This window comes from Lynx canadensis, chromosome A2 (assembly GCF_007474595.2).
Source record: "Lynx canadensis isolate LIC74 chromosome A2, mLynCan4.pri.v2, whole genome shotgun sequence".
NCBI lineage: Eukaryota > Metazoa > Chordata > Mammalia > Carnivora > Felidae > Lynx > Lynx canadensis.
The window spans coordinates 8,327,173-8,344,982 of record NC_044304.2 but is presented as its reverse complement, the minus strand read 5'-3'; the positions used below and the strand labels follow the sequence as shown (position 1 = coordinate 8,344,982).

The 17,810-nt window shown below is 54.3% G+C and overlaps 1 protein-coding gene across 2 annotated transcripts; it reads left to right on the top strand.

Annotated features, from left to right (window-relative positions):
• Nucleotides 1–373: 373 nt before the first annotated feature.
• RGL3 (ral guanine nucleotide dissociation stimulator like 3) lies at nucleotides 374–13,584 on the top strand. 2 transcript variants are annotated; one of them, XM_030300861.1, is made up of 19 exons: nucleotides 374–435; nucleotides 902–1,015; nucleotides 1,664–1,887; nucleotides 1,983–2,036; nucleotides 2,154–2,368; nucleotides 6,612–6,754; nucleotides 6,842–7,057; nucleotides 7,762–7,865; nucleotides 7,987–8,071; nucleotides 9,217–9,273; nucleotides 9,382–9,468; nucleotides 9,672–9,704; nucleotides 9,785–9,906; nucleotides 10,603–10,698; nucleotides 10,800–10,868; nucleotides 10,957–11,053; nucleotides 11,679–11,831; nucleotides 11,918–12,032; nucleotides 13,028–13,584. In XM_030300861.1, exons 1-19 carry the CDS (start codon nucleotides 403–405, stop codon nucleotides 13,144–13,146), a joined length of 2,136 nt encoding a protein of 711 aa, XP_030156721.1. In that variant the 5' UTR covers nucleotides 374–402; the 3' UTR covers nucleotides 13,147–13,584. The 2 variants fall into 2 exon arrangements, with proteins under 2 accessions (XP_030156721.1, XP_032447131.1); XM_032591240.1 differs by lacking the exons at nucleotides 11,918–12,032; nucleotides 13,028–13,584 and having other exon boundaries at nucleotides 10,603–10,694; nucleotides 11,679–11,745.
• The last annotated feature ends 4,226 nt before the right edge of the window (nucleotides 13,585–17,810 follow it).

Here is a 17,810-nt window from a genome sequence, read left to right as displayed (position 1 = left end):
CACACCTGGAGAGGACCAGGTGTGGTCCACTTTGAGGACAGGGTACTCTCCTCCTGGGGCCGCAGACCGCCCCCCCCCACCCCCCCCCCGCTTAGCTGTACACCCTGGCTCACCCACACCTGGAGACACAGAAAAGAACCCTTCCCTGGGAGAGAGAGGTGTCCTTTCACCTGAGCACAGATTGATATACCCCTATAGGGAAAGCCTGGACCTCTCTTCCCTGGGCCTGGGCTGGCGCTGGGGTCCAGCTGGGGGCATCCGAGAGCCGTGGGTCCTGCCCCGCCCCTGCACGGCCAGGTCGCCCCGCCCTGCCCCACGGGCCCCAACGCCCGGCCACTGCCCGCCGCCCGTCGGCCCTTCCGCCTCACTCAGCCGCGCCGTGGAGCGGGACGGGCACTGGCCATGGATCGGATAGCGGGCAAGGACCTCGCCCTGGTAAGGGGACCAGGGGTCCCGGACGCCACATCCCTGGCGATCCCAAGGTCCCGAAGCTCCAGGTCCTCGCCTTCCGGACCCTATCTCCCCTCAAATCGGACACTTGATTCCCAACCCGGCCTCCCGGTCCCTGACCCAGTGAAGTGGCTGGTAACCTCTTAAGGATGGGGGCGTCTCCGAGCTCATCTGGGGGGGGGGGAGAGGGGACAGGGACAGACTCCGTGAGCCTGGACCCTAGGACGTCCCCGAATGCCACTCCATCCTCTCAGGACCAGGGAGGAGGGTACCCGCGGCGCCGAGGGGACTTCCCTAGCCCGGGACGCCGCCCCGAGTTTCGCAGAGTCTGACCGGGAAGGGGGAGTGGTGCCGGGAGTCCTCGCCCCGGACTTAAGTCCTCGCGGGAGAGGGGCGCCGAGGTCCCGGGCCCCCTCCCCCCGCGGCGCCCTCAGCCCGCCTCCGCGTGCAGGCGCCGCTGCAGGACTGGGGCGAGGAGACCGAGGAAGGAGCGGTGTTCAGCGTGTCCTTACGTCGGCAGCTCAGTCAGCGCTCGAGCCCGAGGGAAGGGCCTGGGGGCAGCCAGGTGAGGAAGGGGCCGGAGGGCGGAGCCGGGCCGGAGGCGACCAGGTGAGGGCGGGGCTGAGTGGAGGAGCCCGCAGGCAAAAAAGGTGAGGGCGAAGCCGAGGGGCGGGGCTGAGCCCCAGGGAGGGGCGGGGCCTAGAGGCAGACGTGGTCGCGGCAGAAAGGCGCCCCGGGGGGCGGCCTGGTGAATGGGGTCGAGGCGCGCGGCGGGCCGGTTGGCCGCGCGCTTCCGGAGCGGGGACCTGGGGACTAAACTGGACGGCAGGTCCGCCAGGCCTGGCCTAGGTCCGCCAGGCTTAGTGGGCGGCGCTGGAGGGAGGGGTCGTCGTTAGAGGCAGCCGGGTGAGAGCGGACCGGGGTGGAGGGCTGGGGCGGGAAAGACCAGCGAAGCGCGTCGGGAGAGCTGGGAGCCGCGCGGGGAGGGGTGGGGGCGAGTGAGTGAGGGCGCGGGGCGGGGCCCGGAGGACGACCTGGTCCGGGGCGAGTTGCGAGGGTCATTTGGGCCTGGAGCAGAATAATGAATCCAGGAGGCCGGATTCCGAGCAATGGGCGGGACCAGACGTAAGAGCGCTGCTTAGCGCTGGGCTTAATTGGAAAGGGGGTGCTCCGGGCCACTCCTCTGTGTCCCTTTGCCGCCCTTGCCCCGCAGGCCTCCAGTCCCGCTGCGGACGCCTTCCTCCATTACCGCACCAGCAAGGTGCGGGCGCTGAGGGCCGCGAGGCTGGAGCGGCTGGTGGGGGAATTGGTGTCTGGAGACCACGAGCAGGACCCGGGCTTCGTGCCTGCCTTCCTGGCCACCCACAGGGCCTTTGTATCCACTGCCCGTGTGCTGGGCCTTCTCCTGCCACCACCGCCACCGCCCCTGCCTCCAGGGTCAGTACCAACGGGTGGGTGCTCGCTCCTGCATTCCTTCCCCCTAAGCTCCCCCTAGCCTCCCTCTTCTCCTGATGGGGGATTGCTTTTCCCAGGACAGAGATCAAGAAGACAGAGGCAGGAGGTCTGCCCGTCAACAAGAACTTAAGGTTGGTCTCCCATAGGTGAGGGTAGGGTGTCCTAGAGGTCCAAGGTCGATCTGAGGTGTAGGGGCCCCCAAGGTCCAGAGCTCTGGGCTGGGCTCTGAGGCCCTCCATTCTGACCAGGGCTGTGGTGTCCGTGCTGGGCTCCTGGCTGCGGGATCACCCTCAGGATTTCCGGGCTCCCCCTGCCCACTCGGACCTAGGCAGCGTCTGCACCTTTCTGGGCTGGGCGGCCCCAGCAGGGCCCGAGGCCCAGGAGGCAGAGAAGCTACTGGGAGATTTCCTGGAAGAGGACGAGCGAAAGCAGGAAGACGAGGAGCAGCCTGAGGCGTGGACAGGTGAGGAGTATGGGGCACGATAGTGCCCTGAGCAGGACTTTTCCTCCACGACCCGTCCCCCAGGGGCCTTCTCCCCTCACAGAGCTGCTGCAGATCTTGGGCAAAGTTCTTAACCCTGTCTGAGCCTTAGTTTCCCCACCTGTAAGATGGACCTTTTGTCTAACATATTAGCATCTGTCTAATCCTCAGCACAAAAAACACTCTACCATTGGGTCAGGACGCCCTGTGTTTCTAGCTACAACTCCTCCCATTGCTACTTACCCTAGGAGCCACAGAGAGCCGGATTCAAATCCCAGTTCTGCCATCTGCTGACTGACCTTGACACTTCAGTCTCTGAGCCTCAGTTTCCTCATCTGTGAAAGGGGGGTGATAATAGTATTTGCCTGATTGACCTCTTTATTCATTCAATACATGCGTAGCTACTGGCTCTGGGAAATAACAGTGGACAGAGCTCCCAGTTCCCTAGGGAGGACAACAGTAAACAAGGATATAAGTAAACAGCGAGGGCTTGGCAAATAGTATTATCTTCATTATTGTTGTTATCACGGATTCTCGCTTATTGGAATCTACCACCTGTAACGAAAATACATAAAAAGTCATAGTGCGATTGCTATTTTCTTGTAGAAGAGGCATCAGCAAGCTATCTGGTCCTTTACCGAGTTTGCCCACCCGTGTTGTAGAGAGCTTTGCGGGGGAGGGAAAAATATCTACCTACTTCATTCAGGTCTCCGTTCACTTCCTCAGACCTGCTTTCTCTGATCGTCTCCCAGCAAATATATCCCCCTACTCTGCGTCCTCGCCAGCCTTATTTTTCTGCAGAGCACTCATTGGCCTTGTCGCAGACTCTGTCCCCAGGGGCAGGAACAACCAAGATTTGTTGACTGAATAATTGCATCCTGCTTATAAAGTATCATCTTTCACCCATCCATGTTCGAACTGATCCCTATCACAAAAGCATCTAAATCCCTAACCCCCATCTTTTAATCCTCAGATTAAAGCGGCCACATTCCTCTCTGCTTTACAAAGTAGCAGCTATTTTTTTCTCTCCCTGGTGACAAAGTCTCGGTTATTTATGTATATTTTATCCCTCCGTCTTCCCTCTTGGTTTTTTTAAGTGTCTTTCTTCCTCTGCCTGCAGGATTTCGCCAGCTGATTTCAAGGCATTAGAGCTAAATGGTCCAATGGGGTAGCTACTAGCCGCATGGGGTTATAGACACCGAACTTAAAATAAAAATGTCAGCGATTTGGTCACACTGGCCACATTTCTAGTGCTCATAGCCATAGTAGACAGCGCAGGTAGCAAAATGTCTCCACCACTGCAGACAATTCTATTGAAAGAACCGCCCTAAGCTGTGAGTTCTTGAAGTCAGAGGAGAAATGAACATTTATTGGACACCTACTGTGGGCCCTGCTCTGGGACACACTGCATTTTAACTTCTGGGGGGCATTACTTTTCAGTATGAAAAATTTCCGACACACAGGAAAGTAGAGAGAATGATATAAAGAGCCCTCAGACACCCCTTGCTCATTTTTAACAATTAAGAATTTGGGGCGCCTGGGTGGCGCAGTCGGTTAAGCGTCCGACTTCAGCCAGGTCACGATCTCGCGGTCCGGGAGTTCGAGCCCCACGTCAGGCTCTGGGCTGATGGCTCGGAGCCTGGAGCCCGTTTCAGATTCTGTGTCTCCCTCTCTCTCTGCCCCTCCCCCGTTCATGCTCTGTCTCTCTCTGTCCCAAAAATAAATAAACGTTGAAAAAAAAATTTTTTAAGAATTTGACACAAAAATGTCTTTTCAGGATAACTTGAAAACAGATCCCATGCTGATGTCACTTCACTCGTAAATACTTAGGTATGCACCTTAACTGCCAAGGACTTTTTAAAAAATATTTATTTATTTTTGAAAAAGACAGAGACAGAGTGTGAGCAGGGGAGGGGCAGAGAGAGAGGGAGACACAGGATCTGGAGGAGGCTCCAGGGTCTGAGCTGTCAGCACAGAGCCCGGCTCGAACTCACAGACTGTGAGATCATGACCTGAGCCGCAGTCGGAGGCTTAACTGACTGAGCCACCCAGGAGCCCCTGACAAGGACTTTTTTTTTTTAATTTTTTTTCAACGTTTTTTATTTATTTTTGGGACAAAGAGAGACAGAGCATGAACGGGGGAGGGGCAGAGAGAGAGGGAGACACAGAATCGGAAACAGGCTCCAGGCTCTGAGCCATCAGCCCAGAGCCCGACGCGGGGCTTGAACTCCCGGACCGCGAGATCGTGACCTGGCTGAAGTCGGACGCTTAACCGACTGCGCCACCCAGGCGCCCCGACAAGGACTTTTTTTTAATATAACCTTGTGCCTACAATCTTTTCCAACAAAATCAGCAATAATTACTTAATATCAAAAAATACCTAGTCCAGAATCAAATCCCCCCATTGTCCCTAAATGTTTTTTTTTTTGTTTTTTTTTTACAGTTGTTTCTTTGAAATCCAAACATCCATTAAGGCACTTGGTCTTCCTTCCTTTTTTTTTTTTTTTTTTAATTTATTTATTTATTTAGAGAAAAAGTGCACATGAGGGAGGGGCCAAGAGAGAGAATCCCAAGCAGGATCCACACTGTCAGTATGGAGCCCGACACAGGGCTTGAACCCATGAACCGTGAGACCATGACCTGAGCCAAAGTCAAACGCTTAACTGACTGAGCCACCCAGGCACCCCAGGGCACTTGGTCTTTCATTTCTTAGGTCTCTTTTATTCTATCACATTCTCCCTTTGCCTTTTGTTTATGTCATTGGGCGGGGAGGCGGGGGGGGGGGGGGGGGATGAGTCATTTGTCCTGAGGAAGGTCTCACATTCTCCACTTACCTGTTCGCTGTCTCATGGTGACATGTAGCATGTTCTTCTATCCCCATATTTGCTGTAAGACCTACAGATTTGATTAATTGAGGTGCAATTTTTTTTCCAATGACAACTTTTTAAAACTATGATTTTGCAACACCATCTGTCCTAATTTGAAATTAAAGACAGCTCATTAAATGCACTTACAAAGGTAAGTAAAAAATAATACTATGGTGCTGTAACTCTAATATGAAGGAGAAATAAAGTGAAAGCAGTTCATACAATAATAAACTATGCTTGTTGCTGTGTCTTACTAGGGGACGTGATGACGTTGTCCAGAGCCTTTGTCTCTCATAGCGTCATGGTGAATGTGACAGTCACAAACACCAACTAATGCACCACACAGGTGCAGTAGCATAAACACTGGGGACATTGCTTTCCAGAATGGCGAACACTCATAATTTCCAAACAAAAAGGATCCAGACTTTGACAGTTCTTGCAGTCCTGGAGCCAAACTAATGGGTGGTCATGAGCAAGAGAGTTGGGTTGTAGGTGCAGATTATTGTAAACAGGTTTTCCAAAGACGCAAATGTCCTGAAGTGGCATTTGGAGGTGGAGTGGCACAAATTCACTGAGCCTGTCAGCTCCCTGGTGGCAGATTTCAATTTCCAAAATGTCCCCTAGGGGGCGCCACCACCGAATCCCACTATGGAAAAAAAAATTTTTTTTTAAATTAAGTAGAATCCACGCCCAACGTGGACTTGAACTCACGACCCTGATATCAAGAGTCTCATGCTGTACTGGCTGAGCCAGCCAGGCGCCCCAAAAATCTTTCCTATTGATTATTTTATGGCAGTCTAGTATGTATGATCCTGTTTGATTTTTTAAAAATCCAGATAAAGAAATCAAGGCACAAGGGAGGTTAAAGTTCACATAGCAAGCCTGGTGGACAAATTTGGATTTGGACTTGGGACTGCCAATAGCCTTCCCTTCCCTACAAAATTATACCACCTCTCGCCACAATAGGGTAGACAGATCTTATTTTCATATAGGTTCAAAAACAAAACAAAACAAAACCCACAAACCTCTCTTTTCTACTGTAACCTGTAAGCACCTGGCTTCAAATCCCTGCCCTGCCATTCCCTGAAGTGCGACTTAGGGCAAATTTTTCCTGCCTCAGTTTCCCCATCTGTGGAAGGTAGATAATACCTCCCTCACTGGGTTACTGTGCTAAATCGCCTAGTGTGGACTACCACCCAAGGCACTAAATGAACGTTTCTGTTGCTCTGACACCCTTAAAAATCCTCAGGGAGGTTTCCATTTTGCAGATAAGTAAAGTGAGACTCAGAGACACTAAGGCACTCGTCCAAGGTCCCAAAGCCAGTCCTGGATTCGAACCCCTTCTTATACTCCCTCAGTACCTCCTGGAGCTACCCAGACCCCACGCCCAGACTCCCCAGAAGGCTGCTGGGAAGAGGAGGAAGCAGTGGCGCGGGAAGGCCCTGAGCTCCTAGACTTCAGTGTAGACGAAGTGGCCGAGCAGCTGACCCTGATGGATGTGGTGAGGCCCGGGTGGGACGCGGTAATGGGGCGGGTTCCGCGGAGCACAGATCCTACCCACCCACCCCCACCGCCTCCCTTCGCCCAGGAGCTCTTTTCTCGGGTGCGGCCCTGCGAGTGCCTGGGCTCCGTGTGGTCACAGCGAGACCGTCCAGGGGCCGCAGGCACTGCCCCCACTGTGCGCGCCACTGTGACCCAGTTCAACATGGTGATCGGTTGCGTGCTGGGCTCCGTGCTCGGAGCGCAGGGCCTGGCGGCCCCACAGAGGGCGCAGCGGCTGGAGAAGTGGATCCGCATCGCCCAGGTGCTTGTTGGGGGGTGGGGGGCGGGGGTGGGGCATGGGGTGGGGAACAGGCCTGGTGAGAGGCCGGGGACTGGAGGCGGAAGGCCCAAGACAGGGCTCTGGCAACGAGGGGAGGGTTGGGGTTGCGAGGTACCTAAGGGAAAGCCTGGAAGGGGTCCAGGGCTAGGGTCCAGGACTGCGGAGGGACACTGTGGGTTTAGGGATGAGAAGATGGGGTGGGAGAAGGCAATGGCGAGGCCGTGGATTGGAGGAAGGACCGAAGCCCGGAGAAGGGGGCGGAGGTCCCTACAGGGACTGGGTAGGGTAGGGGCGGGGCAAGAGCCTCAAGGCTGAAGAAGAGAAACAAATTGGGGGCCCACTAGAGTGGGAGGGGGGGAAGAGGGGGGAAAGAGGGTAAACGGTTGATACCCACGCGGGGTGAGACATAGCTTCGGGGAGGAGAGGTCTGGGTCCTGGGGAGATACTGTGGGTACCTCTAGGGCTCGGGGAGAAGCGAGGAACGGGGACAGGTGCCAGGTAAGGAGTGGAGGGGCAGGTGGGGGAGAGCGGAGGATCCCGAGGGAGGAGGCTGACTCTTGGTAGCCTGTCAGATGGGGGGCGAGTTGTAGGAGTCTGGCCTGGGGTCAGAAGTCTCGGATCAAAGGTGGATCATAGCTGGGGGTCAGGCTTGGGGTGTGACCAGCGCCCCCGCCCCACCCGTCCAGCGCTGCCGCGAACTGCGGAACTTCTCCTCCCTGCGCGCCATACTGTCAGCCCTGCAGTCTAACCCCATCTACCGCCTCAAGCGGAGCTGGGGCGCCGTTAGCCGGTGAGGACGGGAGAAGGAGGGAAGGAGGGTTGGTGACGCTAGGGCGGGCCCTCCTCCTCCCCAGCGTCGCTCTGACCTTCCCAGGCGCTGATCTGTGACCCCTCTCTTGCCCCCGCCCCAGGGAACGGTTATCCACTTTCAGAAAACTCTCGCAGATTTTCTCCGATGAGAACAACCACCTCAGCAGTAGAGAGATTCTTTCCCAGGTAAAGATGGGTGTGGACCCCGAGGATCCCCGGCCCCAAAAAAGGGACCTGGGGCCGGGCAGGGCATGGCTTGTCATTGTCATAACATTCGGTGTCCTTCCAACACACCTCAGCAATGACCTTCCCCCCGTGTTAGCGGACAGCCTCAGGGCTTTACTGCCTCGGCCGCCCTCCTTACAGCTCACACGCAGTGACTGCCTTGTTTATTCATTCAACAAATACCAGAAGTTACATGGAGAAGGTCGCTTGGGGCCAGAGTCCTAGCAAAGAGTAAAAAAATAAAATTGTGCTAGGACTTGACTTTGAGAAGCAAAACTAAAACTTACGTGCCCGCAAGGCAGACAAGGTGTAGGCCAGATTTAGATTTTAACTGCAGCTGGGTGCTGGTTCTTAGGGTGAATCCAGACTAGATGGAATGTGAAGCCTGTTCCTTCGGCCCAGAACATTCTTCACATTCACCTTCTTCGGGTCTCGCTTCGCTTGCTGCCTTATCGCCCTTATCTCTGCCTGGTACATGTGCAGCTTGGTTATTGCTGCCTCTCCCTGGCTAATGTCTGCTCTGCGAAGCCAGGATTTTCTGGTCTCTTTGGCTCACCGCTCCCTCCCTAGCACTCAGAACAGAGCCTGGCCCAGAGTAGCTGCTCAATAAATATCTGTGAGTGAATGCATGTCTCGAATAAGGATAAGAGGTCAAGGAGCAGGGAGCTCTGAATTCAGTGCCTACCGTGTGGCGGGCACTGTGCCAGGAGACTCCTACCATGAGCCAGACAGACGAGGTTCCTGCCCTGGGGGGGGGGGGGGAATATCAGGCCTTATATAGGGAGACACACAACGCAATAATAACGGCCTAGCGATGATGTAATGAATTACCAGATAGAGCGATGCTGTGAAGACAAGGTTCAGGGTATGGATAGCAGGCCTGTGCCATTCAGGCCGGGACAAGCCTTCTTGCCCGGGTTGAGGCCAGCCCTGGAGGAGGCTGCTAATCGGCTCGCTTCCCTTGTTCGGTTTTCCCTGGGTTTGGTTTTTACAACCGGCTGGTGGCCGCTGAAGGCAAACAGGTGTAGGTGGTGGGTCTTGAGTCATGTTTCCTGAGAAAAGGGCCAGAGAGACCCCAGGACTGCTCAGTTCTTCCCTTCCCCCAGGAGGAGGCCACCGAGGGCCCCCAAGAGGAGGACCCCCTCCCAGGAAGCCCGCCCCCAGTGAGTGAGGTGGTTTGGGATGGGGGGACGAGCAGAACCTTCACGGAATGGGGTGCTACGTGATGGGGTCAGTGATGGCTGAGAGTGACTGGAGTTCTGGGGCCACAGAAACTGCCCCCAGGCCCTGTCCCTTACCTTGGCACCTTTCTCACGGACCTGGTTATGCTGGACACAGCCCTGCCGGACGTGCTGGAGGTCTGACCCCTGACCCTTGACTCCTGACCCCAGCACCACTTCCCCTCAGCACAGTGGGCCTCCTGACATCCTCCCCTTGACCCTGCCTGCACTCCCTACCCCAGCCCCCTTAGCGCAGTGGGGCTCCTGACATCCCCAGCCCCTGACCTTGACCCTCAGTCCTCGATTCTGGAGGCTCCAGTTCAGACAAAGTTTGCCCCCAGGGGGATCTTATCAACTTTGAGAAGAGGAGGAAGGTGAGTGGCACTGGGTGGGCATGGGGGGGACGGGGTGGGGGCAGGGCCAGGGCAGGTTCTCAGAGGCCCCGCCCCCTCAGGAGTGGGAGATCCTGGCCCACATCCAGCAGCTGCAGAAGCGCTGTCGGAACTACTGCCTGAGTCCCCGCGCACCCATCCTGGTGGCCCTGCGTGCCCAGCGCCAGCTCAGCGAGGAGCAGAGGTGACTCAGTGCAGCCACCATCCCCCCGCGATGGCACACACGTATTGCTCCACCTCCTTAGACACCCTCCTGAGCCCCGACCCCCAACCTATGACCTTGCATTTTCCCCAGTCCACTGAGGGTCCCAGTTCACCTCAGATTTTGACCCCATCTGACTCTCTGACTTCAGCCTTTAATGGACAGCTGGCCATTCCAGTCACCTGTCCCATCCGTTTGCCTCTCCACCTTCTGACCCTATCTGACCTATGACCCCATTTGTAACCCCAGTCTGGATCTCTGAGCCCAGTCATTGGCCCCCGGTTCTGAATAACTGACTCCAACTTTGATGTGCATCTGACCATCCAACTCACCTCTCCCAACCGTTTCTTTTCATTCTGTTGAATCCATTGCCCCAGTCATTGACCCCAATGATCACTCGACCTGGAACTCTATCTTTGACCCAATTTTACTCCTCAATCCCACGCAGCCAATCCCCACGTGACCTGCCAACCAAGCCGTCCCTTCTCATAACTAATAAGACCCCGGTGGCCTAATAGCCCGCCATTTACTACCCTGACACTGACACTTGGTGCCCAACTCCTGCCGCACCCCCCATGCCCCCAAAATGCGGCTCTTCACTGATTCTAGCCAAGCTTTCAGCTCATTCCCTGCTGCTTCCTGGCCCCACCCCACCCCATGTGCACCTTGACTCCTCAGCTACCATGTCTCCCGTGTCATTGAGCCGCCAGCTGCCTCCTGCCCCAGCTCCCCACACATCCGACGGCGCCTCAGCCTCACCAAGCGCCTCAGTGCGTGAGTCTCGGGGTGTGCGTGGGGGCAGGGGTGGGCAGAGACGGGAGAGCGCTCCTGGGCCCGAGACTGATCTCCTCCTCATCCCTCGTCTCTATCTTTAGAAAGCTGTCCCGAGAGAAGGGCTCATCCCCTGGTGGGAGTCCTGGGGACCCCTCGTCCCCCACCTCCAGGTGAGTATGCCAGTTAGTGAAAGGAGTGGAGATGGCAGGGTCAGAGGTCAGGGCAGCCGCTCGACCTCAGGCTCTGTATCTCCCTCAGTCTTTCCCCAGGGTCCCCGCCATCTAGTCCTAGAACCAGAGACCCTCCTCCTGGCAGCCCCCCGGCCTCTCCAGGGCCCCAGAGCCCCACCACCAAGGTACCGAGACTGCCTGTGTGCGTGTGGGACTGTGGGCATCCAGGGCCGTGTGTGTGTGTGTGTGTGTGTGCGTGCACGCGCGTGTGTGGTTTCATGACCAGGCATGTACATAAGAGGCTGTACACGTGCTTGGCTGAGCACCCTGGGTGTCTGTCCAGGAGACCCCGTGCATCTCCATGGCCCTGTTTGAGGGATTATCCCTCAGTCTGGCTTGTGCTCGGACCTGGACCCATGAGTCAGCTTGCCCACAGGGCACTTTTGGGTGTGATCACACCTTTGCAAGGATATGTGTGTCCCCAGGAATGCGCATACCTAGAGTGGAAACATGGGCATAAATATCCCCAGTATCCACGGGACCGTGAACGGGGCTGTTGATGGACTTGTGGATGTACAACAATCATAAGCGTATGTGTGTATTTGCTGCTGTCCGTGTACATAGGATTTCTCATGTGTCTATTGGCCATGTGTAAGTTTGTCTTTGTAACAGGGCACGAAGGTCTGTATGTGATGGGATGGGGTAGATGTGGGCTCGTGAGTGCACCCTGATTGCCCGTCCCCAGGCTCCAGTTGTGTAGCGGGATGTATAAGGCTCCCACCACTCAGCCCCCACCCCCACTGCCTACAGCTGCCCCTGAGCCCGGACCTGGCAGGCCCCCGGCCCTTGGCTTTGCCTCTGAGCGGCTCTCACATCTCCTTACCGGGGCAGCAGGGATCAGAGGCTCGAGTCATCCGCGTCAGCATTGACAATGACCACGGGAACCTGTATCGGAGCATCTTGGTGAGGGGTTGAGCTGGGAACCTGCCGGGGCAGCCCTGCCCTTGGAACTTGGCGGTCACACCTCACCACCCACCTTCTCTTCCCAGCTCACCAGTCAGGACAAGGCCCCCAGCGTGGTGCAGCGAGCCCTGCAAAAGCACAATGTGGCCGAGCCCTGGGCCCGTGACTACCAGCTTTTCCAAGTCCTTCCGGGGGACAGGGGTGAGTAGGGACTGCTTGGAAGCTGGACTGGGGATTAGCTAGGAGGGCAGCAGGTTGACGAGGGTCAAGACTGGCCTTAACAGGGCCATGAGGTGGTTCCAGTCGGACACAGAGTAAGGGTAAGATAAAGCAGGGTGGGGGTAAGAGGCAGTAAAATATCCGTGCCTTGATTTTGTGGGGTCACGAGGTTGCCCTGGCTGTGTGAGAGAAAGGGGGACACGACAGGTGTCTTGTTGGGATCTGTGGGGAAATGAAATTGTCCAGGGTCACATGGGAGAGGGAGGAAAGGAGGTTGCCTTGGCTTAAATTTGTAGGATCATGAGGTTGTTCAGGCTCAGCCTGGCGGGGTGGGGGTCTAAAGAGGGGTCTGGGCTTGAGTTTGTGAAGAAATGGGTTTGTCCCAGCTCAGCATGGGGACCCTGAAGTCTCTGAATGTGGCACGCCACGTGGTATTGAAATTCAGGGTAGGGGGAACATGATGATGCCCAATCCAGACACAGATCGAAGGTTCCCCAGTTCTCAAGAAGGAGAAGACACGACATGAGTTTGGGGGGACGTTAAGAAGGCATATAGGAAATTGTTCAACTATCAAGTGCGAGGGCCACAGACTATACAGGCTGGATGTAGGAAGTCAGAAGGTGTCCAAGTTCATGGTGAGGGCGGCGGGAACTTGGCTGGGAGTTGGCCGGGTGAAAAGGAAGTTGTTTGGGATGGGTGACCCGAGTTTGTCCAGCCTTCCGGCACAGGCTGCGTAGACTCCAGAGAGAAATAGCGGGCGGTTGTCCAGGTCCGTGGCGGACGTGGTGGGAGAGACTTGAGGTTGTGCAGGCTTTGAGCGGGAAGTTGTCCAGGTTCCCCACGAGAGGACGGCTCAGCACTGGCCGAAGGGACCCAAGGTGGTTTTGCCAGAGTAAATGGCAGAAGGTTACTTCGGTCTTCCGTGGTGGGATACGAGGTGGTGCAGGCCTTTTACCATCATGTCCACCCCTGGCCAGAGCTGCCGATTCCTGACAACGCCAATGTCTTCTATGCAATGAGTCCAGCCGCCCCTAGAGACTTTGTGCTGCGGCGGAAGGACGGGGCCCGGCACACAGCTACCATCTCCTCGACCTGAGGGGGCCCTCTTCTCCCTCTAGGGGCCTGGTCCCTGCCACCATGGATGTGGGAGAGGCCTCCTCTCCCAGAAAAGTCCCATTGCCCCATAGAGCCATTGTGCTCTGTACCGTGTGACCCCCACCCCCCACCCCCAACTTCATCGAATGCCATCTCTCTGACACTCCTGATACTTGATCCTTATTCCAAAGCCATCAGCCCATGAGTGGCCGGATGAAGAGTTTCATCCCATAAACATAGAAGGCAGGTGGGGCACGGATCGGGGCAGGGGGGTCAGACCCTTCCCCAGAGAAATCTGACAACCGGGGTCGGGGGGGGGGGGGGAGACGGAAGTGGATGAAAACAGTGCCCAAGGTTATGAAACAGGAGATGGGTCTTGTCTGTTCTATGCCTCGTGTTCTCTCTTGATCAAGATCAAAATTAAAAAACAAAAACTGAAAAAAAACCCAACTGGCCTCATGAAAGGGTCTGGGCGAGACATGATCGGATGCCGGAGGGGGAGGGGCTGTCACACACGCAGGGGGCGGGACTCCCCAACATTTGGAAAGGCGATACGCTGCTTTTCCGCCATGGGTGTGGGAGACTGAAGAAGTCAAATTCCACTGGCATCTGAGACAAACGACATCATCACCCTTAAGTCAATAGGGTGTGAGGATGAGAGGGGTACCCTGTCTCTCTGTGCTGGGGTAGGAAGAAGAAACAGAGCAGGTAGAGATAAAGGGACCCATAAGGCCACCTGCAACACAGTCCTAACAACAGAAACAACTACATTCATTTTTTTGTAAGTTTATTTATTTATTTAGAGAGCGTGTGGTGGGGACGGGCAGAGAGAGAGAGAGGGAGAGAGAGAATCCCAAGCAGGCTCTGCGCTGAGTGCGATGCGGGGCTCGGAACCTGACTCGGGGCTTAAACTCACGAACTGCAGGATCATGTCCCGGAGCCGAAGCTGGACGCTTAACCGACGGAGCCACCCAGGCGCCCGCCACAACCGCATTCTTAGCAATAGTGTGTTCACGTAGGAACTTCTACTCCATGCTGTACATCAACTAGGGGCTTTATATATCTCACTGTTAATCAGGGTTCTTTGTGCTTCGAGTGTTCAGAAACCCAATTCAAACAGACATGCAAAACGGGAAACGAACGGCTCGTGTATTCGAAAAGTTCAGTTGAGTCCAGCGTCAGTCACCGTTGGATCCAGGGATTCCAAACATATCAGGATTTTGTTGTGGTCTTTGGGCTCTGATTTGCTGAGGAGACTGTACCCTCCCCTCCCCCCCGCCAAATCTAGCCACCATCTGTGGGAATAGAGCAACCACTGATTTTTAGCTGGCCACCCGGAGTAGAAAACACATTTCCAGTCTCCCTTGCAGCAAAGTGCGGTCATGTGACTAAGTCTTGACCAATGGGATGTGAGCAAATTTTAGTCCGGGTTTAAGGCCTGTGTCCTCCCCTTCCCTCTTTTCTAACCCCCCCCCCCCCGCGCTGGTTAGAATGAAGCAGTGGAGTGGATCATCTTGGATTGAGGGGGGTTCATGTTCTTTGAATAACTGAGCAACAAACTTGAAGGTGCCTGGCCCTCTGAGACCAGGGTGCAGCCATATTGTATTGCCGCTACTTGGATTGTTCCAGAGAGAGAAATAGATGTATATCTTACTTAAGCCACTATTATTTGGGTCTGTTACAGTAGCCAAAATAGCATCTAATTAATATAGCCCCACTGCAAGGCAGACTCACACCTTCCCATGCAAGGAGAGCCCCTCCGTTCCATCAGGTCAAGCAAAAGTCCCAGAACAGATGCCCATTGGACCAACTCATGTCACGTGGCCACCCCTGCACCAATCACTGTGCTCAGAGAAATGTTAATAGGCAGATTGTCCAGGTCTGGGTCCTGTGCCCATGCTTTGAGCCAGAAGAGCAACTTCAGATCACAAAGACTAGAGCCTGGAAGGGCGCATACATGGAAATTACATTTGAGTACTGTTACTAGGGGAAGGGTGGCTCAGTAGATTAAGCATCAGACTCTTGATTTTGGCTCAGATCATGAATGTATGGTTCGTGAGTTCGAGCCCTGGGTCGGGCTGTCTGCTGTCAGGGGCGAGCCCACTTTGGATCCTCTGCTCTGTCTCCTTCACTCTCTGCCCCGCCTTCCCTCTCTCTCTCTCTCAAAAATAAAATAAAATAAATAAACAACAACAACAACAAAAAGGAGAACCTAAGCATCACGTACCGTCTGGGAAAAGACCAATTACTGAACAGAACATGCTATTTTGTAGGCTTTTGTTGTTGTGGCTATGAATATTAAGACCATAGGACCAGTCAGATGTAAGTAACAGTATCCTTCTTGAAATAGCTTAAGCAAATAATAATTGCTACGTAATGTAATATGTCAGTTATATTTCAATAAAATAACTTATTTTTACTGAGGGCTTACTATGTACTGTCCTAAGAACTTTACCTAATCGATCTCACTAAATCCTGATACTAGCTTTATGGAATAGCATACATTCCATATGTCTATTTTATACATGAAGAACTGAGCCTAGTAAGGATTAAGTAATTTATCCAAGGTGGCAAGGTTGGGGCTCAAACCTGAATGATGTGTGATGTGCCAGAACACATGCCCTCCCTTAAACACTGGGTTACTGGGGCGCCTGTGTGGCTCGGTCGGTTAAGCATCCGACTTCGGCTCAGGTCATGATCTCACGGTCCGTGAGTTCGAGCCCCGCGTCGGGCTCTGTGCTGACAGCTCAGGAGCCTGTTTCAGATTCTGTGTCTCCCTCTCTCTCTGCCCCTCCCCTGTTCATGCTCTGTCTCTCTCTGTCTCAAAAATAAATAAACGTTAAAAAAATTTTTTTTAATAAAAAAAAACCAACACTGGGTTACTTTTCCTCTCATAACCACAGCTTATACTTTCTGCCTCTCACGCTCTTTCACGCACGGTGCAAAGGCCAATTTCCTGAGGGAGGGATTACTGCTGCATCACTATGACTTTTTTTTTTTTTTTTTTAAGTTCAGGGGCGCTCAGGCACAGCTGTATCCAGGGGCTGACACAGTATCACCCATTTCTTTACATCTCCTGGCTTAGTGTTTCTCTAATCTTTTACTCCACAGATATATTTATTTATTTTGAGAGAGAGAACGGGGGAGGGGCAGAGACAGAGAGACAGAATCCCAAGCAGGCTCTGCACTGTCAGCGAGGAACCCGACATGGGGCTCAAACCCACAACCCGGGAGATCATGATCTGAGCCGAAATCGAGTGGGAAGCTTACCCACTGAACCACCTACGTACCCCTCCACAACTATTTCTCCTACTGTGTGCCAGGCCCTGTTCTAGGTGCTAGGGATACACAAATGAACAAAATGAACTAGTGAGGGCAGCAAATCAGTAACAGAACATCAAATGCTTATTAGGTGATAATAAACAGGGAATGTAAAATCATCACCATCATCCATTTAAGGGCGACAGGGGTGGGGGATGAGAAGGTCGCTATTTTTTTTTAAGTTTATTTATTTTGAGAGAAAGTGGGGGGGGGGGTGTAGAGAGAGGGAGATACAGAATCTGAAGCAGGCTCCAGGCTCTGAGCTGTCAGCACAGACCCGGAGATGGGGCTCGAACTCGTCAACCACAAGATCATGACCCGAGCCGAAGTCGGAAGCTCGACCGACTGAGCCACCCAGGCACCCCCAGATGGTTGCTATTTTAAATGGGGTCATCCTAGGGGGCAAATGTCACTGAGGAGGTGGCATTTGGGCAGAGGCCTGAATAAAGGACTGAGCCCCGTGGATATTTAGAGGAAGAGTTTCAGATAGAGGTAACAGGGTGTAAAAGCCTGTGTTAGCTTCACCATCAGGTAATTTCTCCCCTCCTTAGTAGAGAAGATATCTCTGGATACGCCCTCATGGCCCAATAGAAACAGTCACCCTTTTCCCAGTAACTTTGAGTAAAGTCCCAGGGCGGAGGCTCATTGGATCCCTTTGGGTCACATGCCCACGCTGGACCAATCACGGTGCTCCAGAAAATGGAGTGTTCTGATTGGCTACTCTGGGGCAGGGCAGGCGCAAGTATCCACCCCTTCCCCCCAAGCACTTACCTCTGTTCCGGTGTTAACCCTAGTTTAAGAAGCTGAGCCCAAGCAAATAGCTTTCACGCTTTGTACTGTAATTCCTGCTTCGGATTCTGTCTCTCTCTCTCTCTGTCAAAAATCAATAAAAACTTTTTTAAAAATCACACATTTCAGCATCCAGAATGTTGTTTTACCAACATGCCAGAATATATGTATGGTATATATCGTCTGGCCACACTGCCTAGCACTGCGCACTCAACCGCCCGTCGCTATTACGATTATTTATTCCCACCCAGACTGGGAAGAGATGTTGATTAGCACGATAATACCAGTATGTTACATTTTTGGAATATTTGCTATGTGCCAAACCGGATTTGATAGATGAGAAGGCTGAAGCTCAGATAAGCCACCTGTCCAGAGTCACACAGTAAGAAAGTGCAGAAACCGGCACTGTCCCTGACCCCCAAGCAGTCGCGGGGTCCCTAAGGGCCCCGCCCCCTCCCTCGGGGCGACAGGGCGGCCGCCTCCCGCTTATCTCGGCCCAGGCTGCGTGTGGTCCCGCCCCCTCGGGGGAGCTGCCACTTGGAGGCGCCTGGCCGG